This window comes from Equus quagga, chromosome 12 (genome assembly GCF_021613505.1).
Source record: "Equus quagga isolate Etosha38 chromosome 12, UCLA_HA_Equagga_1.0, whole genome shotgun sequence".
Classification (NCBI taxonomy): Eukaryota; Metazoa; Chordata; class Mammalia; order Perissodactyla; family Equidae; genus Equus; species Equus quagga.
The window spans coordinates 62862257-62886498 of NC_060278.1; the positions used below are offsets into that span (position 1 = coordinate 62862257).

Consider the following 24242-nt stretch of genomic DNA (forward strand, 5'->3'; position numbering starts at 1 on the left):
TGCCTTTAAACCACCCCCATTTTATTAGCTCTCATGGTTCTGTGGGTTGACTGTTCTGCAGGTCTTGCTGGGGTCTCTGATGCAGTTGTGTTCAGATGCTGGCTGGCTGGCTGAGCCTCCCTCTCCCTGTGTGGTCTCTCCAGCAAGCTGACTATGCTTCTCACCTGGCAGCTCAGGACTCCCGCAGTGCGGAGAGGGTGGCAGTAGGCACTGCCAGTTTTCTGAAAGGCTAGGCCTGGTACTGGACTAGCATCACTTCTCTGCACCCCTCAGTGAGCCCAGTCACAGGCTGCCCAGATTCAGTGAAGGGACCATGTGAATGAACCACAGGAAGGCACGCACACCAAGCGGCCGCCACAGCCAGGTTTCGTGTCAGTGTTCTGGTGTCTAAAATGAGTTGGTGCTCCTTCCTTTCCCTGTTTTAAACAGAAATGTAACCTTTAACATAATTTTAATACCTACAGAACCAGCTGGGTATCAATCTTTTCCGGGAGAGATCTTGATCTTTGATAAATTTTTTTATTGCTTTTATTTTCTCCTTTAGTTTTTGGTCAAGCTTTTTTTACTTTTTTCTTGAGTAAATTTTAGTTAATTATGTTTTTATAAATCTATTCTAATCTATATTTTGAAGTATATTGAGAAATTTTTTTCTTTTCTGTACATATGATCTTTCCTGTAATTATATATCAGTTTTTTTTTTCCTAGCCATGTAACTTAAAAGAAAATATTAGTAACGATAATATATTAATCTTTTAGGATGTAGAGGAGGGAGATGTAGATTTCAGGTGATTTACATTGCTTTTCACAACTAATAGTATTTATTTAGTTATTTATTATTTTGTGTGTGAGGAACATCAGCCGTGAGCTAACATCTGTTGCCAACCTTCCTCTTTTTGCTTGAAGAAGATTATCTCTGACCTAACATATATTGCGAGTCTTCCTCTATTTTGTATGTGGGGTGCCACCACAGCAGGGCTTGATGAGCAGTGTGTAGGTCTGCACCCAGGATGCAAACCCGCGAACCCTGGGCTGCTGAAGCAGAGCATACAACCTTAACCCCACTACACCACTGGGTTGGCCCACAACTAATAGTATTTAGGGTGAGTTGAATTTATCATTTTACTTTCTAACTTTATTAAAAAAACAATATATTCACATGGTACAAAATATATACATATAATAAGGTATATAACAAAAACTCTTGCTTCCCCCTCTGTGCTCATCCATCCTGTTCCCATACTCATAGCTAACAATTTTTATTTGTTTCATGGATGTGCTTAGAGTGTTTTTGTATGAATAAAAGAAAATATGAATATAAATTCATAAAAGATACCATACTCTATACTTAGAGAGCTTTCCCATTCTCTTCTAAATGTTTGTAGTGTATGGCTGTGTTAGGCTCTGAATTGTGTTTCCCCCAAATTCATGTGCTGAAGCCCTAACCAGTACCTTCGGAGTGTCACTGTATTTGGAGAAAGGGGCTCTCTGTGTCCAAATTTCCTCCTCTTATAAAGGTATCAGTCACATTTGATTAGGCCCATTTTACCTTAATGACTTCTTTGAAGGCTGTTTGTTTTATCTTGAAGTTACTTTGCCTGATAGAAGAATGGCAACACCTGCTTTCTTTTGTTTGCCATTTGCTTAGACTGTCATCTTCCATCTCTTCACTCTGAGCCTGTGTTGTCTTTAGAGCTGAGAGGTGTTTCCTGAAGGCAGCACATTTGTTGGGTCTTGCTTTTCAAGCCATCCAGCCACTCTATGTGTTTTCATTGGAGAATTCATTCCATTTACATTTAGAGTGCTTATTGATGTATGAGGGCTTAAAGCTGCCATTTTATCACTTGTTTTCCACTTGTTCTCTTTCCCTTGTTTCTCATCCCATGTATTTCAGACTGCCAATTCAGTTGGGTGTTTCTCTATGGTGGTTTTCTCTTCATTTATCATTTGTGTCTCTGTTCTGATTTTTACTTAGTGGTTACCATGAGATGTGTATAAAAGATCTCATAGATGAGATAGTCCATTTTCTGATAGCCTCTTATTTCCTTAGTCTAATTAGGTTCCATCCCTTTTCTCATCCCCATCTACGTTATTGATGTCACAACTTATTGTTTTGTGTTGTGACTTTCAGATTAAAATGAAGTGATTATAGTTATTTTTGATGCTTTCCTTCCCTTTATCTTTGATATTATAACTGTTTGCTAACCTGTTCTGATAGCTGCAATTTCCTGATTTTGTCTATTTATTTCCTTGCTCAGAGCTTTGTAACCTCCCCCCATTTTTTTTTCCGGGTGTGAGGGCCTTCTTGATCATTTCTTTTGTGTGTTTGGGGGGGGGGGGGGGATGGTGGTGATGAACTCCCTCAACTTTTGTTTATCTGGGAAAGGTTTTATTTCTCCATCGTAGCTGAAGGATATTTTCACTGCATAGAGTATTCTTGGCTGAAAGTTTTTGTCTTTCAGTATTTTGAATATATCATTCCAATCTCTCCTGGACTGTAAGGTTTCTGCTGAGAAATCTGCTGAAAGCCTGATAGGGGTTCCTTTGTAGGTTATTTTCTTCTGCCTTGCTGCCCTTAATATATTTCCTTCATCATTGACCTTTGCCAGTTTTACTAATATATGCCTTGAAGAAGGTCTTTTTACACTGATATAATTAGGAGTTCTCTTATCTTTTACTTGTAACTCCAGCCCCTTCCCCTAGTTTGGGAAGTTCTCAGCTATTATTTCTTTGAACAAGCTTTCTGCTCCTTTCTCCCACTCTTCTCCCTCTGGAATACCTATAATCCTTATGTTGCATTTTCTAATTGAATTGGGTATTTCTTGGAAACCTTCTTCATTTCTTTTTAGTCTTAGTTCTCTCTCCTCCTCCATCTCAGGCATTTCTGTATTTCTGTTCTCTAAATTGCTCATCCTGTCCTCCATAATGTCAGCTCTGTTATTCAAGGACTCCACATTTTTATTTCATTCATTGTGTTTTTCATCTCCAACATTTCTGATTGGTTTTTCTTTGTAGTTTCAATCTGTTTTGTGAAGAATTCCGTCTGTTCATTAATTTTATTCCTGATTTCATTGAACTATCTGAATTTCCTTGTAACTCACTGAATTTTTTTATGATAGCTATTTTAATTCTCTGTCACTTAGATTGTAAATTTCTGTGCCTTCAGGATTGATTTCTGGGTGCTTGTCTTTTTCCTTCTGGTCTGGTGTGTGTGTTAATATACCTCTTCATATTATTTGATGGGGTGGATTTGTGGCTTTGCATAGTGATAGTATTAGTTGCATATTCCACCTGCTGCCACTGGGGGTGGGGGGCCAGGAGCTGTGTATTTTGAGCCCACTGTGATCCCTGTCAGCTGTGCCTGTCCGAGCCTAGGCCACTCCTTGGGACCACCACTCTAGCCTCTGTACCTCTGTGTTGTTATTTTTATCTTCTACTTATTAGTGAGATCATACGGTATTTGACTTTCTCCATCTGACTTATTTCACTTAGCCTAATACCCTCAAGGTCCATCAGTGTTATCACAAATGGCAAGATTTCAAGTGTATATAACTTTATAATAATTCTTCAAATACTGTTAATGATCCAAATTTCTGCTTTCTCATTTGGCTATGCTAAGTCCTTTGCTTTTCATATGAAATTTAGGATCAGCTTGTGAATTTCTGCCAAAAATAAACCTGCTAATATTTTGACTGGGACTGCCTTGAATCTATACATCAGTTTGGGGAGAACTCCCATCTTAACAGTATTGAATCTTCTTGCCTATAAACAAGGTTTATCTTCCCAGTGATTTCTGTCTTTGATTTCTGTCAGCAATATTTTGTAGTTTTAGTGTAGTTTTTAGTTTTAGATCTTTTGTGAGCATTTCATAGTTTTGTTTTGTTTTTTTTAAGATTTTATTTTTCCTTTTTCTCCCTAAAGCCCCCTGGTACACAGCTGTATATTTTTAGTTGTGGGTTCTTCTAGTTGTGGCATATGGGATGCTGCCTCAGCATGGCCTGATGATCGGTGCCATGTCCGTGCCCAGGATCCGAACCAGCAAAACACTGGGCCACTGAAGTGGAGTATGTGAACTTAACCACTCAGCCATGGGGCCAGCCCCCCTAGCATTTCATAGTTTTAATGCTATTGTAAATGGTATTTTTATATTTCAAATTCTAACCATCTGTTGCTAGTAAATAGAAATACAATTGGTATTGAACTTATATCCTGCAGCCTTGCTAAACTCACTTATTAGATCTAATAGCTTTTTTTGTAAATTACATCATTTTCCACATCCACAGTGATGTTTTCTGTGAATAGAGTTTTACTTCTTCCTTCCTAATCTGGATGCCTTTCATTTCTTTTTCTTGCCTGATTTCACTGTTTAGAACCTCCAGGAGAGTAGTGAATAAAAATGGTCAGAACAGGGGCCAGCCTGGTGGCCTACTGGTTAAGTTCGGTGCACTCTGCTTTGGTGGCCTGGGTTCAGTTCCTGGGCGTGGACGTAAACCACTCTTTGGTGGCCATGCTATGGTTGTGACCCACAGACAAAATAGGGGAAGACTGGCACAGATGTTAGCTCAGTGCAGATCTTCCTCAGCAAAAAAAACCAAACAAACACAAAAGTGGCCAGAAGTCCCTGTCTTGCACATGATTTTAGGAGGAAAGCATTTAGTCTTTTACTATTAAATGTAACATTAGCTCTGAGTTTCTTCTTGATATCCATTATCAGGTTAAAGAAATTCTCTTCTATCCCTGGTTCACTGAGAGTTTTTATCTGGAATGAATATTGGATTTTGTCATATCCTTTTCTGCCTCTATTGAGATGTGCATATAGTTTTTGTCTTTTAGTTTATTGGGACAGTGAATTATAGTGGCTCATTGATTGATTTTCCAATGGTAAGCCAACCCTGCATTCTGGGCATAAACCCCACTTGGTCATGTTTTAATACTTTTTCTTGTATTAGATTTGCTAAAATTTTGTTTAGAATTGTTACATCTGTATTCACAAAGGATATTGGTCTGTAGTGTTCTTGTCATGTCATGTCATGTCATATCTTGAACTACAATGAGTTTGGAAATACTTCCTCCTCTTCAATTTTTTGGGAGAGTTTGTATAGATTTGGTATTATTTATTCCTTAAGTGTTTAGTAGAATCCACATTTAAAACATCTGGGCCTGGAGTTTCTTTGTGGGAAGGTTAACCACAATTTCTTTCATAGATATAGGGCTATTTAGTCTGTTCTTCTAGAATGAGCTTTGATAATTTTTGTCTTCTCCATTTAATCTAAGTTGTTGAATTTATTAGCATAATGTTCATAATATTGCTTTATTATGCTTTTTGTAGCGATGTCACCTCTCTTATTCCTGATATTGGTAAATCTTTTTTCTCTTTTAACCTGATCATTCTGGCTAGAGGTTTATGAATTTTATTAATCTTCTCAAAGAACCAGGCTTTGGTTTCCATGGCTTTCTCTGTTCTTTTTCTGTTTACTATTGCAGGGAACAACAAACGTCTGTGTCTTTATATGCCACACAGTCTCTGTTACAGCTGCTTGATGCTGCCATTGTAGCACAAGAGCAGACATAGAGAATACATAACAAGTGGGTATGGCTATGCCAATCAAACTATTTACAAAAACAAGCCATGGGGCTGGGCTTACCCTGCTTCATGTAGTTTGCCAACCCCTGTTTTTATTCTTTGACTTTCTACTGTGATCTTATTTCCTTTCTTCTGCTTACTTTGGAAGTTTAATTTGCTTTTGCTTTTCTAGATATTTAAGGTGGAAGGTGAGGTCATTAATTTGAGATTTGTTTTCTTTTCTAATACATGTATCTAGTGCTACGAATTTTCCCCTAAGTAAAGCTTTAGCTATACCCCACAAATTTTGATAGGTTGTATTTTCATTTTCATTCAGTTCAAAATATTTGCTGACTTCCCCTCTGGTTTCTTCTTTGCTTCATGGTTTATTCCGCAGTCTTGTTATTCAGTTTCCAAATATTTGAGGATTTTCCAGATATCATTCTGGTCTTTCTTTCTAATTTAATTCCATTGTGATCAGAGAACATACTTTGTATGACTTGAATCCTTTTAATTTTTTGAGACTTGTTTCAAGGCTCAGAATATGGTCTATCTTGGTCAGTGTTCCTGGTGCACTTCTGCTGTTGTTAAGTATTAGGTTCTACAAATATCAATTGATTGATAGTGTTGTTCAGGTCTACTAGATCCAATCTCCTTGTTACTCCAATCCCAGCCAGAAGCCCAAAGAAAAAGAAGTACCCTTTGATGAGTTTTGACAAATGTATACACTCATGTAACTCAAACTATATTGAGACTTACTATTTTAATAACTGGTAGAACTAGTCCCCATTCATTGGCTCTTCTTTTTTCAGAGTTTTCCAGATTATTTTATTTGTTTATTATTCTGTGCCATCAAATTGGCTCTGACTCCTGACAACCCTATGATTGAGTGGTGTCCACAGTGTCATGTCGTCACCAGCCCTACTCAGCTCCTGTAGACTCATGCCAATGGCTTTTTTCTTTTTTTGAGGAAGATTAGCCCTGAGCTGACATCCACCGCCAATCCTCCTCTTTTTGCTGAGGAAGATTGGCCCTGCGCTAATATCTGTGCCCATCTTCCTCTATTTTATATGTCGGACACCTCCCACAACATGGCTTGATAAGCAGTGTGTAGGTCCACACCTGGGATCCAAACCAGTGAACCTGGGCTGACAAAGCAGACAGCACCAACTTAGCCACTGCACCACTGGGCTGGCCTCCTCAATGGCTGCTTTTATGGAGTCAGTTCATCTCATATTTGGTCTTCCTCTTTTCCTGCTGCCTTCTACTTTTCCCAGCATTATTGTCTTTTCCAAAGAATCCGGCCTTCTCATGATGTGCCCACAGTAGGAGAGCTTCAGTTTTATCATTTTTGCCTCCAACAATAGTTCAGGCTTAATTTGCTCTAGGACCCACTTCTTTTGTCTTTCTGGCAGTCCAGGGTGCCCATAGAGCTCTCCTCCAACACCATATTTCAAATGAATCCGTTTTTCCCTGTCAGCTTTCTTCACTGTCCAGCTTTTGCACCTGTACACAGTAATTGGGAACACAAGGGTGTGGGTTACCTTGGCCGTGGTCTTTAATGACACTTCCTTACACTTGATGATCTTTCCTGGTTCTTTCATTGCTGCGCTCCCGAGTCCCAGTCTTCTCTTGACTTCTTAGCTGTGGTCTCCATTTAAACTGATGACTGAACCAAGGTAGACAAAATCTTTCACAATTTCAGTGTCTTCATTGTCTACGTTAAAGTTCTGTAGTTCTTCTGTAGTCAGATTTTTATTGTCTTGATGTTCACATGTAGTCCTGCTTTGGCACTTTCTTCTTTCACTTTCGTTAGAAGTTATTTCAAGTCATTGCTGCTTTTTGCCAGTAAGACAGTGTCATCTGCAAATCAGATTGTTGCTATTTCTTCCACCAATTTTCACTCCTCCTTCATCTGAGTCTAGCCCAGTTTTTCATATGATACGTTCTGCGTATGGATTAAACAGGGAGATAAAATGCACCCTGACACCTTTGATTATCTAGTTGTGCATATAAACTTTAGAACTGTTGAATTCTGGGACAAGGGGTTTTGATCAGGGCAGGGAACACCCGTTTGTATTTTTACTGGAAATATATTAATCAGTTAATTTAGAAGAACCAACTTTATAGTTGTTGAAATCTTCCTATCCAAGAACTGACCCTTCCATCTATTCCAGTCCCTGTGTCTTTCTATAGAGCTTTAAGGTTTTTCTCACAGACATGTGCAGACAGGAGAGGATGGGGCACAGCAGTTTGCAGATTATGAGGCCTCCAGGAAGGGGAAAGAGGTCGAGAGCAACAGAATAGAGTCTGCACCTCTATCTAAAATGTTGTAGCATAATGTTATTTTTAATGCATCTAGGTGCCTGGCACAGGAGTGTTTCTTATAAAACTATTTTTCTATACATTTGAAGTATTTTATAATTTAAAAAATTAAAAACAAATTTAGAAGTTAAATCAATTTTAATAGAAAGGAGTTAATTGCAAATAGTGATATGTCACATTACAGTAGTTTATTATGATAAATCAAATGACCACAATTTATGTATATTTTGGATATAAAACTATACTTTTTTATACATAATACAATTTCCAGTGTAATGACATTTTAATGAGGAAAAGATTGCATTTGCAGTAAATACCATCATCCCTGAGTCCACAGACCTAAAATAAGCCCTGTCCACACACCGCCTGCGGTGGAGCAGTCCCTGAAGAAGGAGCTCCCGTCCTTTGCCCTTTACTGCCGGGTTGACAGTCACAGCAAGGAAACTTTCTGGAATGTCTGTATATACCCACCATTGGGAATGCTCACCATCTAAACCCAAAGCTGTAAGAGTGAAATACAGAGCCTTGATCTTGTGTTTTAATCTCTGCAGCCAAAGTCAAAAGGACAACATTGAAATTGTTTTGTTTTACCATTTTCTTTTAGTCCTTCCTTTCTGACAGCTTCCATAATCTGTTTCACCAGTGAGTAGCAAAATTGGGAATTTTACCTAGGGAAATTACTCAGGGCCACTGATAAAAAGTAGTATTTTCCAACATGTGTATTTCCCCAGCATCTGGCATGTGGTAGACATTGATTGTCTGTGGGGTGAACAAAGGACCCCAGTCCTCATGTATGCCCAGGGGCTGACAGCCAGTAAGCCATAGAAAATTATGGCATCACAGTGGCTTAATATTAAATGATGTCCTTCCGAAATGAATTCCAGGAGAATAAGCAGTCGCTATACAGAGAGGGACGCTGCAGCCATCTTACTGAGTAGTTTGTTGAGAGCTCTAACCTTTTCTTCCAAGATCCGGGTTTTTTTCTCAGCATCTCGTTGCTTCTCTTCAGTGACCTGCAGTGCTTTCATCAGGTGAGCATTTTCCACATAGAGCTCCTTGAGCAGCAAATCAGATTTTGTGTTCTTTTCAAACTAGAGGGGAGAAAGCCATGCTTTACTGTGAATCTAGTGCAGAAATGCTGCATGACCAGAGTTGTTCAAACCATAATTGTGGGCTTCTTACAGATTTGATACAAACATTGAATGTAATGACAAGTTTTGTTACCTGGCATGAGAGAGGACACTGAGAATCTGATGAACTATGTGGTAGAGAAAATTTAAGTCAATTCTGTGAGAATCGATTTTACCATAAAATGAAAACATACAAAGACCAAAATCCCCAGGCCTCTAAAAGGACTATTCAGTGCAGTACAAAACAAGGAAACTGTCAAGAGTGTTTGGTTCATCTCAGTGTGCTCTGCAGGCCCATCATGTCACCTGGGACACTGAGGCACTGCATCACCCTCGCAGCCTAGGGTGTGTGAGCCCAACACCACACACACAACAGCATAGGCGCTTCAGCGGTGGGGACAGAGACCACTCTCGTCACGAGCCCTGTTCAAGATAAAAAGGCAAAAAGCCCATGCTGAGTTCGTTCGTTGAACAAGTGGTTCCTGAGCTCCCCATGTGCCAGGCACGGCCCTAGCCAGGGCCCGCTCTCGGGGAGCACACTTGTAATGGATGGAGAGGACCAGAAACTAACAGGCAGTGTGTCAGGTGGTAAGGAGTGCTGAAAGAAACCCAGGGGACAGACGGCACAGGAGGGGTGCCCATTTTGGTCGGGATGAACAGACGAGACTCCAGGTAGGTTGACCTGTGAACAATGGTCTCAGTAAAACACAGGAACGAGTCATGAGGCTGTCTGGGAGCAGACATTCCAGGCAGAGGGAGGACTGAGTGCGAGGGCCCGCTGTGGCTGGGGGCAACAGAAATGGCTGTCAGCAGGCCTGGGCTGGACCGGCATGGTTGCCACTGCCAGGGAGGGAGTCAGAGCTGCCCTGCTGGCTGGGCGGGCATGAAGGGAAGGAGACTAGATCCTGCAGAACCTTAGAGGCCACTGTAAAAACTCTGCCTTGTACTCTGAGGGACACAGGAGGACTGGAGGGCTCTGAGCAGAGAAGGCCAGCCCTTCAGTCACGTTGGAAAAGGACCGTGGCTGCTCCTGTGCTGGGAACAGACAGAAGGAGGAAACAAGAACACCAGTTAGGAGGCAAAGGATGAGGGTGGAAGCAGTGGGGGATGGGGCGGGAACTGGCTGGTCCTGCGTCCACCCTGAAGGCAGGGCTGATGGATTAGAGGGGCCCTGGTGGGCAGGGGCGGAATGCCCCATAACTCCAAGCTAGTGGTGGGGGTGGCTGCGAGCTCAGACAGTTCTCTGAAGGTATTTCTGTAAAGAAGAGCAAACAGGGAGGACCAGGGCTCTCAAGGTGTGTATGCAGAGCGCAGCAAAGGCCCCAGCAGAGGAGAGGACGGGTCTGGAGGAGGGGGACAGAGGGCTCTAGGCACAAGGGGTGGGGTGGAGAGGTAGGGGCGGTGGGGGTGGCGCAGAGCACGGGCGCAGGGAGGGGGCACAGGCTGCACTTCTGGTCCTCCAGTGAAACAAGCAGCTAATCACAGATAGGACGCGGGAGGAGGTGCTAGAGGGGGGAGAGGAGCCAGGAGAGGAGGAGGAGGAGCAAGGAGGGGCTGCAGGTGGGACTCCTCGCCCCACGTCCCACGCAGGTGTGAGGCCCAGGATCTAACTGGAACTAAGGTTTGTCAGGCAACGTGAGGGTATGTGAGGACATGACTAGAAGGTCACCGGGGGCAAAGCTGGGGTGAGGGGAGTTAGGACAGGGGACCATGGAGGTGCAGGAGGTGCCAGCAGGGGACAAACCTGCAAAGACAGCGAGGTCAGAGGGGGGCAGCTGTGCAGTGACCCCAACTGGGCACTTTGCACTGTGCTTCAGGACCAAGAGGGGCACAGAGATGTCACCCCACGTGGGCTCAGCTCAGGAGCCTCCCATCAACCGTACTTGATTACGATGTGCTACCATCTCTCTACAGATGCTGCCATTTCCCTTGATTCCCCCAGCACTGAGGATCACTCCAGAGCAGCTGGCTTTGCGCTCCCCTTCTCTGTGTCTCTGCTCCCTCCCTGACTGCCTCAGACTAAAAGCTCTCTCCATCTGGCAGCTGCAGCCTTCCCTGCTTTCCTTTTGTCTTTGCTCCCTATAGCAGCCCACTTCTTTCTTTTTTTTCCCTCCCCAAAGCCCCAGTACATAGTTGTATATTCTGGTTCTAAGTCCTTCCAGTTCTTCTACGTGAGCCAGGGCCACAGCCTGTGAGTGCTGTGTTTCTGCGCCCGGAGGGAACTGGGCCGCCAAAGCGGAGTGCATGGAACGTTAACCACTAGGTCATCAGGGCTGGCTCCCGAGTTCCTTCTCTTTTCCCCAGAGTGATTTCTTTAAAAATATAGATCATGCTCTTACTTAAAATCTTCCATGGGGCCGGCCCCGTGGCCAAGTGGTTAAGTTCACGCCCTCCGCTTCAGCGGCCCAGGGTTCAGATCCTGGGCACGGACATGGCACCACTCATCAGGCCATGTTGAGGCGGTATCCCATGTGCCACAAGTAGAAGGACTACAACTAAAATATACAACTATACACTGGGGGGATTCGGGGAGAAAAAGCAGAAAAAAAAAATCTTCCAATGGCTTCTAATTGCAATTAAAAGGAAATCCAAATTCCTGGCCTTGAGGGGGCCCTGCGTACCTGTACTTGCCCATCAGTTCACAGCAGCCACAAGGACCTCCTCGATGGCCTTCTGATGTGCCAGGGTGGATCCTGGCTAAGAACATTTGTCTGCACTGCTCCCTCTGCCTGGAATGCACCTCCTCCTGGGGTGTGGCATGTCCCCCTGACACGTGAAGACACATGGGGTCCTGTTACGGCCGTCCCAGTGATTGAGGGTGCTACCGGCACTGAGCCCTACAGCACGCACGACGGTCCTACCCAGTGAGCAATTCTCTCTTCCAAAATGCCAAGCTGGCCTCTGTTAGGGGACACAGCTAGACATTCCCATGGCTGGGACATTAGGTGTCTGCTCCCATACCGTCTCCTCAGCATGGTACCCAGACCATTCCCGACTCCCCTCCATCTCAAATTCTCTTCTTCAGAGCACTTCTCACAGCCTGAGGTCATTTACCTTTGTTGCCTGTCCCCACCTCCAGAATGTAAGGTCCCTGAGGGCTCATCTCAGGGTCTACCTGGAACAGTGGTGCTCAGTGAACACCTGCTGAATGACTGAATGAACGAATGAATGAATGTCCTTTCTGAGATGATGTGAACACCTCAAAAATACATCTTAAAACAGTTCCCCAAAGAAAATAAGCACAATGTACATACAAATATAGTGCAAGGTATATATTTAGTAAAACCAGTTTTCTACTGATTGCTTTTAATTGTTAATCTTCTGAAAAATTGTAAATTCAGATTCTCAAAATGAGGTTTAGACAGAGCCCCAGATTCAGTGGTTCTAGAGGAACATGGGGTTCTCGAGTTCTGTAACAAGACAGTCTCCCCCTGATCAGCTACGTGAACACCCGTAAAAAAAACATCCGCATGACCGTGTGGGCACGGAATGACAGGACCGTCACCCACCTGCTCCTTCAGCTCACCCACTTTCTCCTGTAGGAGCATTTCCAGATTCTCCAGAATCATCTCCACTTCTTCTACCCGCTCTTCTGTGTCTTTAAGTTGTTTTTCCTGTTCTTCCTGCCACAAAAGGAGGTTACAAACCAGTATTTTACATTTGAAAAAGAATCAGCTCAGGCTTATTTACCTTAGAAGGGAAATTAGCTACACTGTACAAATCTGGGGGAACTGTGAGTAACTGTTTATCTGTACGAGTAATAGTTAAATAGTTAACTAGTTAATGGCCGTTCGGTCACAGCCACAAAGCTGTCGTTTCTCCTTGTAGTTCAAGGAGAATTAGCAGACTGCTTTGTCCTAGGAATTTAATCAGAAATGACTAACAGTGAGTTTCCCCAAACGTGTTACTATTTCCAAAGGGTTTCTGATTACAGTTCTCTGTTCTGCCAATAATCTGTCACATCTTAACTTCATCGCCAGCTTAACATTTCTGCATAAGGCAGGCAGGTTACTCCTCCCTAGACTAACACTGAACCCACCTTTCAAGTCTGGCTCTGACTGCATCCTCATGCAGGTGCCCCGCCCTGGCTCCTGATCTCACACTCCTCCCTCCCTGGGTTTTTCGTCACCAACTGTGACATTGTGACATTCAGGGTGGAGTTGTTTTCTCAGCCTTTTAAACACTTAGATTGGGTGTACACATGCCACAGACCCTTCGGCACTTTAAAAGTGCTAACTCATTGATGCCTCGAAATAATGCTTTGAGGCGAGTACCACTGGTATCCGAATTTTACAGATGAGGAATCTGAAGCACAGAGAGGTTAAGTGGCCCAAGGTCTTTCAACTGGGAGGTGGTGGAGAATTCCAATCTCTGCAGTCCATGCTCAGAGCCAGCGTGCCCTGCTTCCCCTTGAGGCAGCACTCTGTTTCTGTATCTCCGCACACCTAGTCAGGCACACAGGCAGGACCCCTAAGTCTGCGCCAATACCTTCTGACCTCTTGTCCCACTGCCCTCCCCCTCCCGCCCTGTGACCCTTGTTATCCTCAAACATGCGAAGGGCATACCCACCTCAGGGCCTTCACATGTGCTGCTCCTGTTGCCTGCAGCACTCCTTCCCCAACTAAGTGGATGGCTTGCTCGCTCAACTCCCTCAGGTCTTGGCTCAAGTACCAACCTGGCGAGGCCCTCTCTGGCCACTCCATTTACAGTGGCAAAGCCCCTGCGCCTCAGCACTCATCACCCTCTGCTATGCTCTCCACACACATCACTCACTGCTTGTTTCTCGGTTCTCTGTCTCCCCAGCACCACTGGCATGTGGGCTCCAGGAGGGTGCAGATTTCCGCCTGGTGTGTTCATTGTGATGCCTACATCAGTGTGTACCCCATGAATAACTTCTGTGCTCCTCGTGCCTGTGCATGGATCTTTTTCAGTCTGCATAATGGTTTAAGATTCACTTTAAATTAGATGCATCATTTGGAAACTGGGAGCGTTCATGTAAAAATCTAGTTTCTGGCTTTTCTTTGAAATCAGGAGAATTGGCACACTGGAGCCTGCACTCTCACAGGGCTACAAGGTGGGACCACTGCCCGTTGCCTCACTCATGGCCTCTGTCCCCACATCTCGGGCCCGGTAAGCAGTTTGAGTGTGTGGCCCCTAACAAGCAGCCATGTGGCCCACTGCATACGCACGCAGCCCCTGAAGACAGACTGTCTGGGAGGACCTGTGGCCCCAGGTTGGAGAGAGCTTCAGAGTCAGCTGGATCAACACTTCTGCAGCGGGGGAGACACCCTCCCCAAGAGGCTCGCCGCCCCTCCCTCATCCATCCTCAGCATCTGTTAGAGCCCTTTACTGTTCACGATGCAGAGCGGGGCCCTGCAGCTTCTCCACGACCAGTCCTTGAGGAGCCGTGCGGCTGTCGGGGGTCTTCCCCTAGACACTCGGGCAGGTTTTGGCTGAGTTACCAGTGATCCAATCTCACCTTCCCCATTACCGACAATTGGTCCTTGGGGCCCTTGTCACCACTCACCCGCTGTGTTTCCAGCTGCCTCCCCTCCTCCTCATGGAGGCTGCACTCCTCACGGAGCTGCTGAGCCACCCGCTGCTCCCCTTCCAGCAGCTGCTGCAGCTCGGCCACATGGCCCCAAGGCACCAGCAGCTCCATCTGCTCCTGCAGCTGGTGGACCTCCCGCGAGTACTGAGCCTGTGCCAGCCTCAGCTTCAGGCTGGCTCCGTGCAACTGCAGAGGGGAGAAGGCCACACAGTTTGGGTACAGCTGCCGAGAACGATAGGATCATTATCAGACACGACAGCCTCCAAACTGAAAGGATAAGGGAGGCATCCTTACTCCTCTCTGGCCCCTGCATCTGCAGTACAACGCGGGGTTCACAAAGAGCCCGTTCTCCTGAGTTCCGGCAGCCAAACTCCCATTTAGCCAGAGTTTGGGCTCAGGGAGAGAGTCAAGAAGACTTTGGTCTTTAATCCTCAAAATGGTCACACTGAGACTTTCCACTGCATCCACGGGAGGGTCATGTTATACATACAGTCCGTCCAGTTTTACTGTTCAGCGTACTTCACTGCTAATTATTTAAAAGCTGTAACGCATGCAAGCCGTGTACGGTAATTTTCTTCTAAGCGAGGAGTGCACACTCTCGAGACCGCCGTGAGGCCGGGCTCACAGAGGGTAATTAGACCAGTGACCACTGACAGGGACTTCGGAGCAGGTGTGGATGAACCACAGCATCTGACTCCCCAGCCACAGAGGACGGCCCAGAACTCACCGGAGTTCTGTGAACTGTTAGTGCTGAACTACACAGAACTCGGCCAATCCTCATGGTCAGCAGGTGGGAGGCCAGATCTAAACCCCATTGACATTCACTCTAACTCTGGAGGCTTCTTCTAGAATACACAGAATTTCCATAGCACCCTAAAAGAACCAGCCGTGTCAGCCCCTTGTGCACCTCTAAGACCCCAGAGACAAGAGAGGGAGGTGGCTCCATGGAAGGTCACACTTAGGGCAGGTCCGAGGTGGTCACGTGGTCACAGAGAAGGGGAGGGCACTGGGGCGAAAGCAAGGCTGCAAACCTCCAGCCCAGGCTCCCTTCCACAGTCACTGTGTCACCACGAGTCTCTAAGGGGCCTTCTGGGGGCCCAGTCAACACTGTAACATGTGTTACAGTGGTCATTTAAATGTTACAATGTAACATTTAAGACAGGGGTCACCCCAGAGACGACCTCACACGCAGTTCCCAGGATGACAGCAATTCCGCTCTTCGGGAGGGGAAGTGGGGAGAACCAGTTCTGAAACACATCACCACATGGAGCCTCCTCTGGCCTGCTTTCAGGAGCCATCCTGGGTCACCCGCGGGGAGCTGAGCCCGCAGGCCCTTGTGACTCCAGCGTCAGAGCACCCACCCACCCCAAAGGCGCTCTTGCTCTCTGACCTCGCCCCTCGTCACCTCTGACGCTGGCTCTTCCTCTGGACACACTGCCCCATGCTCCTCACTGCTTCCTTCTACGGCCATCTTTCTGCTCTGACATCTCTCTGGCAGGGAGGCCGCTGTCCAGCCCATCGTGAGGCCTCTGTGGCCCTACTGCACTCTGCACAAGACAGGAGTCCATAAATGACCCCAGAGCTGAACTACTCTGAGCCCTCTTCCTTTCCATCCTCGTGCAAGTAAGACTCGGGAGGAGGCTGGGCCGGCTCCAGAGCTGCCTGTTCGACTGCCCAACGAGAAGGGGAGGACGTCCCCAGAAGAGCACCAGGCATACTGACAGCCAGGAAATAAAGGCTTTGTGTCCTGGGCTCTGGGGCATGGTGGTGAGCCTCTCTCAGCCACTGGCTCCTCCTGTTCCTCCTGTTCCTTGAGAGGCAGGGCTGTGCCTGCCCCTTGAGTCCAGGCTGGACCAACAGAATGTGTGGGAGGGACGTTCTGGAATGCCCAGGCACAGTCCTGAGAAGCTGGCAGCTTCTGTCTGCTCCTCCTGGGGCGCCTGGGTGCTGTTCCTCTCAGAGCCTCACTGCTGTGCTACGGGAACCTCATGCCACGCAGAGGCCAGGTGTGGGTGCCCCAGCTGCCAGCCAACACCACGCACCGGCCTGCGGCGAGCCCTCTCAGAAGCCTGCCTCAGTCGAGCCTTCGGACTACCCTATCTGACTGCAATTGCTGGAGACCCCAAGTGAGACAGGCCAGCTGAGCAGTCAGCCCGCAGACCAGGAAGGATACAGACAAAGGGCGTGAGAAGCCACCAAGTTTGGGAGAGGTATGCCACGCTGCCACACAGAACCAGGACGGACTTCCAAGGCCTGTGACTCATGCAATGCTTGGCCAGCCCATACGCCCTCTCTGAGCTCCCAGGAAGCCCCTCCAGTGGCCTCACCCAAGCTGCTCTCCTGCTAGGACCTGTCCAACCTGCCCAGCTCTGTGGCCTCCTGGGCACTGCTTCTCAGAACCACCCACACACGTGCCAGTGACACCAGCTCCCTCCCATGTGGCTCCACGCGCCCCCTTGCATGGCATGCCCACAGGCTCCCTAACTGCCTGGAGGCTCCTCTTCCTCATTTGTGCCAACTTTCATCAATGTGTTTTTTGGGGGGACCTCCTCTAAATCATGAGAAAAGGAGAAGCCAGCTCACGTCGCAGCAGCACAGCTTATGTCAGGTGTCTTCTGCCTGTGACGACGGCCAACTCCTTAGCCTCAAAGGGCTCAGATCGGCCAAGGCAATTTCTCAAGGTTCCTCTTGGGCTTAAGAATAGAGAAGGGAGCCACCCGATATGCAGAGGGACCTCTGGGAAAGTGTCTGCTTGCAGTGGGAAGGCTGGGAGCCCACAGGAGCCCCTGACAGCACATCCTAAGTGTCTGCCCAGGCTGACCCCTCCACAGCCTCGGGCATCTCGCCCCTCACATGGGGTGGCCACTGACTGGGAGCCAGCCGGGGAGCCTGAAAAGAGGCTCAGCAGAGGGAGGTGCGTGGGTGCCACACAAGGGAGAACAGCACTGGGCCTGAGGCCGCGCAGTGGAGGCCCCTCCAGCCTGCGTGCACGGCAGCCTCTCTCATGGCACCTCTTTTCTCCCTGCAGCCCCGGGCCCTCCAAGCGCACCCACAGCTGGGTCCTCGCCAGGCGCTCGGCCCTCAGGGCCCCTCCCACTGTCACATCCCTGCATTCTCTCCTCCCACTCGATCACCCTCCTCCCCCAGGAAGAAGTGGCTTCCCCTCTCTGTGTCCCTGCACCCCACCCTGTCAGGGCACCCAACGTCCCTGCCTGGCCCGCCCTGCTCACACCTGTTTGTCCCAGACTGTGAGCTCCCTGCGCCATTGTATTTACACCACCCAAGCTGGCGAGCACTGGAGAAATCCTGGAGCCGGAGAGAAGGCAGCACCAGCAGGCACAACACCCAGACGTGTGCCATTTCAGTGCCTCTCTCTGTGCACCTGAAGTGTGAGAGGATGGCCCCACCTTGTTTTATTGTGCTTCACAGTAAAAAAAAACTGGTTTTCACGAATTCAAGGTTTGCGGCAGCCCTGAGTTGAGCAAGTCTGGGGCACCACTTTTCCAACAGCATTTGCTCACTTCATGTCTCGGTGTCACAGTTCAGTATTTCTCACAATATTTCAAACATTTTCATCATTATATTCGCTGTGGTGATCTATGATCAGTGACCTTTGATGTTACTATTGTAATTGTTTTGGGGCACCACAAACCAAGCCCATATGGCAAACTCAATCGACAAATGCGGTGTGTGTTCCGACTGCTCCACTGACTAGCCATTCCCCATCTCTCTCCTTCTCCTTGGGTCTCCCTGTTCCCTGAGATACAACAATATCGAAATTAGGCCAATTAATAACCTACGATGACCTCTTAGTCTTGAAGTGAAAAGAAGAGTTGCACATGTCTCATTTTAAATCAAAAGCTAGAAATGATTAAGCTGAGTGAGGAAGGCGTGTCGAAAGCAGAGACAGGCCAAAAGCTAGGCCTCTTGCACCAAACAGTCAAGTTGTAAATGCAAAGCAGAAGTTCTTGAAGGAAATTAAAAGTGCTACTCCAGGGAACACACGAATGATAAGAAAGTGAAACAGCCCTATTGCTGATATGGAGGAAGTTTCAGTGGTCTGGAGAGGAGATCAAACCAGCCACAACATGCCCTTAAGCCAAAGCCCGATCCAGAGCCAGGCCCTGACTCTCTTCAATTCTGTGAAGGCTGAGAGGGGTGAGGCAGCTGCAGAAGAAAAGTCTGAAGCCAGCAGAGGTTGGTTCATGAGGTTTGAGGAAAGGAGCCGTCTCCATAACAAAAGTGCAGGTGAGGCAGCAAGTGCTGATGTAGAAGCTGCGGCAAGTTCTCCAGAAGATCCGGCTAAGATCATTAATGCAGGGGCCGCCCTGAACAACAGATTCTCCGTGCAGAGGAGACAGCCTTATATTGGAAGAGAGGCCATCTAGGACTTTCATAGCTAGAGAGGAGAAGTCAGTGCCTGGCTTCAAAGCTTCAAAGGACAGGCTGACTCTCTTGTCAGGGACTAACGCAGTTGGTGACTTTCGGTTGCAGCCAGTGCTCATTTACCATTCTGGAAATCCTAGGGCCCTTAAGACTTATGCTAAATCTACTGTTCCTATGCTCTGTAAGTGGAACAACAAAGCCTGGATGAGAGCACATCTGTTTACAACATGGTTTGCTAAATATTTTGAGCCCACTGTTGAGACCTACTGCTCAGAAAAGAATATTCCTTTCAAAATATTACTGCTCATTGACAATGCACCTGGTTCCCCTAAGAGCTCTGAGGGAGATGTGCAATGAGATTAATGTTGCTTTCATGCAGAACATCCATTCTGCAGCCCATGGATCAAGGAGTAATTTCAACTTTCAAGTCTTATTATTTAAGAAGTACATTTTGTAAGGTGATGGCTGCCATAGATAGTGATTCCCCTGAGGAATCTTGGCAAAGTAAATTAAAAACCTTCTGGAAAGGATCCACCGTTCCAGATGCCATTAAGAAATTTGTGATTCATGGGAAGAGGTCAAAATATTAGCATTAACAAGAGTTTGGAAGAAGTTGATTCCGACCCTCATGGATGACTTTAAGGGGTTCAAGATTTCAGTGGAGGAAGTAAGTGCAGATGTGGTGGAAACAGCAAGAGAATTAGAATTGGAAGTGGAGCCTGAAGATGTCACTGAGTTGCTGCGACCTCATGATCAAACTTGAACAGACGAGGAGTTGCTACTTATGGATGAGCAAAAAAAGTGATTTGTTGAGATGGAGTCTACTCCTGGTGGAGATGTTGTGAAGTTCATTGAAATGACAACAAAGGATTTAGAATATGACATAAACACAGGTTTGAGAGGACTGACTCCAGTTTTGAAAGTAGCTCTACTGGTGGTAAAATGCTCTCAAAGAGCATCACATGCTACAGAGAAATTGCTCATGAAAGGAAGAGCTGATCGATGTGGCAAACTTCAATGTTGTCTTATCTTAAGAAATTGCCACAGTCACCCCAACCTTCAGCCACCATCACTCTGATCAGTCAGCAGCCATCAACAGTGAGGCGAGACCCTCCGCCAGATTAGCACTCGCTGAAGGCTCACATGATGGTTAGCATTATTTAGCAATGAAGTATTTTTTAATTAAGGTGTGTACTTTGTTTTTTAGACAGAATGCTATTGCACACTTAATAGACTACAGTATAGTGTAAACATAAGTTTTATATGCACTGGGAAACCAAAAAATTCATGTGACTCGCTTTGTTGTGGTATTTGCTGTATTGTGGCGGTCTGGAACCAAACCCGCACTATCTGTGAGGTCTGCTGTATAAGACGAGGGCACAGAGCTTGCTAACCACAGGGACTACTCTGACCCCAGGGTTTCGACCCTGCTGCCTTGGATCTGACACCAGGTCCCCACCTCAGAGGCCACTCCAACACGTTCCTTTGGCTCTTCCATTCTATTGAAGGCACACCCAAAGGGACTGCTTATTGGCCTTCTCCCACCGTGAGTGCGTGACTAAACCGAGGCACAGCTCTGCATGTGGCTTGCTCAACACCAACCCAACCCTGGACTAGGCTTGACTTTACTTCTGAGCCTGGTAAGTACCTGACTAGCTGTGTGACCTCAGGCCAGCCCAATAACCTCTCTGGGCCAGAGTAGTCCAGCAAGGATCTGTCAGACTAAATTGCGTTGACTCTCCTCCCAGCTGGGACCCGGCCCCGGCCATCAGGCACACTCACCTGGTCTCGACTTTCTTCAAGGGTCTCTCTCAGATGTGACTGCAACAGTCTCAGGCTCTGACATTCTTGATTTACATGTTCAAGTTCAAGTTCAAGTTTTTGGATTTGGTGACCCTGTTTTCAAAAGATAAATTTCACAAGTATAAGAAATACCTTAGCAGTCTGGAACATGTTTAATGCAGAAACTTCAGAAAATTACAGAAAAGCAAAAATTACAAAATTTACATCACCCGTGATCCCAGCAGCCTGAGCACTACACCTGACCCTGCGCGTGTGCTCTGTTACCTTCCTCTGCACACATGCGTTTCTAGTGGGAAGACTGGCGCCGTGACGCGGGCTCTGCTTTCCCCGTTACCTCCCCTCGGGCATTCCCCATGACATGAGATACTATTTGGAAGCAGGACTGTTACACGGCTGCACCATAATTAACTCCCTCATTCAGTACTGTCGATGATTTCTGCTGATTCCAACTCTGTTAGCTATTACAGATACCACAGCAATAACAACACTTCCAGCGAAGTCTTCCACAATGCTCGGGAAAAATTCCCCCAAGTAGAATCAGGAAGTCAGAGTAGACTGACAACCTTGAGGCTCTTGATATATATTTTGCCAAACTGTCCTCCAGAGAGATCATATGCGTTTATTCTCTATCAGCAGGATTTAATTCCTTTCTGCAGCTTTTTCTAGATATCAGGGATTTGCAAAAGCTGCTGAAGTCACGTGTTTTCCAGGACCTGCTTGCTAGGTCCCTGACTTCACTGCAGGGCGGCGCCCACCTCCAGGCTTCAGGCTGTCCCTAACCTGTGTCAGGCTGCTTCTCTAGCTGCCACTCCTCCACTGGCCATTCACCTGCAGCTCTTCTCGGTGGGACCCCTCCTCCAGTCTCTGTGTTAACTGCTGAATGGTGATGCGGTTCTTCTCGTTTTGGGCCTGGTGGGTGGAGGCCTCCTCTCCCAGCTGAAGGATCCTGTGCTTGAGCTGGGACAATTCATCCTTGTATTTCTGATTCTAGAGCAAAAAGGTTGGAAAGGTGGAAAGGTTATTTTTTTAAACCAGCAGCTCGACTCAAGATCATTCCAGTGGCTCTCAACTAGGGACGCTTTCGTTCCACATGGCACATCTAGCAATGTCTCCAGACACTTCTGGTTATCACAGGTGGGGGAGGGACTGCTACTGGCAACTAGCGAGTGAGGCGCTCAGCATCCTCCACTGCAGAGAATGGTCCAGCCCCACATGGCCATAGTGCCAAGTACGAGGAACCCTGCTCCGTCCCCTAGAAGAAATGGGACCCATCTGGACTGCCAGAGGGGGTCAGACGCCACAAAAACCGAACCACTGTTCTGAAGACCTTTCATGTTTTCCTCATTTCTTCCATGGTTATTTCTAAGATTATTTTAAGCAGTTTGAAGAAAAACACCCTAATTAAACTTAAGGTATATGAATTTCCTCAAAATCTCCTCTGGGGCTGGCCCCGTGGCCGAGTGGTTAAGTTCACGCGCTCCGCTGCAGGCGGCCCAGTGTTTCGTTAGTTCGAATCCTGGGCGCGGACATGGCACTGCTCATCAGACCACGCTGAGGCAGCGTCCCACATGCCACAACTAGAAGGACCCACAACGAAGAATATACAACTATGTACTGGGGGGCTTTGGGGAGAAAAAGGAAAAAATAAAATCTTTAAAAAAAAAAAAATCTCTGATTTTGTCATTACACACAGTTTTCAGCAGGCGTTGATTGAACTGTATATTTCGCTTTTTCTCAACAGCCACAGCCCAGCAGACGGTGGGTGCTCAACAATGCTCACTGGGTAACGAGCAAATGCACCGCAAGCTGAAGCAGGAGCTCGAAAGGAGGCCTTACAGCCTTTCACCAAGGAAATTCCAGTTATTTTCAACTGTTTGTCAAGACTATCTTCAGATAAACCACACTTTGCTAACTTGCTTTTTTACACAGCAGTCAGCTGTCGAGGCCCAGAGTTGGCCCTTGGGTCTCGTCAGGGCGGCGTCCCTGCCTGGCCCCAGCACTGCTGGCGACACCGGCCCCCAGGACTGCCAACAATCATATCACTTTTCTGTGTTTGAGGGTCTGATAAACACATAATAGACCATGTTGTTTCAACTCGGATCATTCCAGCTTAGCAGGCTACACATTTTTCTTGTGCTGATTTCTCATTTTCTTCTCTGTAAATTAGTCACCATTGTGTCCTCTCCCAGGAACCTTGGTACCGAGTCCCCAGCAGTTGTGCCTGGTATAGAACGCTCTTGTGTTTATTACATTCTACTGGGAAAATGAGAACTGTTTTCAATATTGATACACATTCAGCTTGTCCTCTGAGAACAGCCTTGATTTCATTATCAGCCAGAAATGGACTCTTCCTTCAACTCCTGGGATCATCCCACTGGTTGATTTTCTTCTATTCATCTTTCACACGTAAAGTCTTTGTTTGGAAATAATTTCAGACTTACAGACCACTTGCAAGGCTATTACAGAGAACATGTGGCACCCTCTCCAGGCCCAGCTGATGGCGTTTTCCTGGCCACATTGTGAGGCACTCTCCATGCGCGACATATGCACACATGCACATGGCGGATTCTGAGCCACAGCTGGCAGCGTGTTTCCTAAGAAGGGGCGTGTGCTCTCGCATGGCTGCCGCGCAGTTCTGGCTTCAGGACATGAACCTTGAGGCACCACACAGCCCAGTTTTGCTACCTGCCCAGTGATGGCCTCTGGAGTGCCCTCCCGCTCCACCATCAGGTAAGGCCTTTTCCATGAGGTCGTTTTGGCCTCCTTGGATCCGGAATGTTTCCATAGCCTCTGTCTTTTATGACACTGACATTTTCGACACATACAGCCCCTCCCCTGCTCTCCCCTTAACAGTTCCTCATTTCAGGTTTGCCTGATGCTCCTCGTATTTAGACTCAGGTGATGTGTTCCTGCCAGAACACAGCTCAGCTGCCACTGTGTCCTCTTCAGGGCATCACATCGGAGGTGTGAGACGCCATCTGCCTCTGGGTGTTTGTATCGATCACCTCGTTAATTTCTAAATTGCATTCATCTGGGTTTTACTGCAGAAGGCAATATGAAATGCTAGCAGCTGTCTCCTGGGCCTATTTTAAAACAAATGGATACATTTCCTAAATAGGTTCACTCTGAACCTGATCAAGCCTTTAGGCCTAATTTCCAGTTTATAAGAAAAAGAAGGGGGGCTGGCCCCGTGGCCGAGTGGTTAAGTTCGCGCGCTCCGCTGCAGGCGGCCCAGTGTTTCGTTGGTTCGAATCCTGGGCGCGGACATGGCACTGCTCATCAAACCACGCTGAGGCAGCGTCCCACATGCCACAACTAGAAGAACCCACAACGAAGAATAGACAACTATGTACCGGGGGCTTTGGGGAGAAAAAGGAAAAAATAAAATCTTTGAAAAAAAAAAAAAAAAAGAAAAAGAAGGGACAGAGGATCACACTGAATGACACCATCAGGAAACAGCTGAACAGCCCCAGAACGTGGGATGACC

General features: G+C 46.8%; 1 protein-coding gene across 9 annotated transcripts in view; it reads right to left on the reverse strand.

Annotated features, from left to right (window-relative positions):
• Positions 1–8017: 8017 nt before the first annotated feature.
• NINL (ninein like) overlaps positions 8018–24242 on the reverse strand; it is a 133883-nt gene continuing 117658 nt past the window's right edge. For 6 of the 9 annotated variants that reach the window (XM_046678534.1, XM_046678533.1, XM_046678529.1 and 3 more), the window contains 5 exons: positions 21584–21742; positions 20735–20848; positions 14543–14752; positions 12525–12638; positions 8018–8976 (listed from right to left, as the gene is read on the reverse strand). In XM_046678534.1, coding sequence (XP_046534490.1) covers positions 8785–8976; positions 12525–12638; positions 14543–14752; positions 20735–20848; positions 21584–21742 — 789 coding nt within the window. In that variant the 3' untranslated portion in view covers positions 8018–8784. Of the gene's footprint in view, positions 8977–12524; positions 12639–14542; positions 14753–20734; positions 20849–21535; positions 21743–24242 lie in introns of those variants that run through there. The other 3 variants (XM_046678535.1, XM_046678536.1, XR_006891054.1) reach the window with 3 other exon arrangements.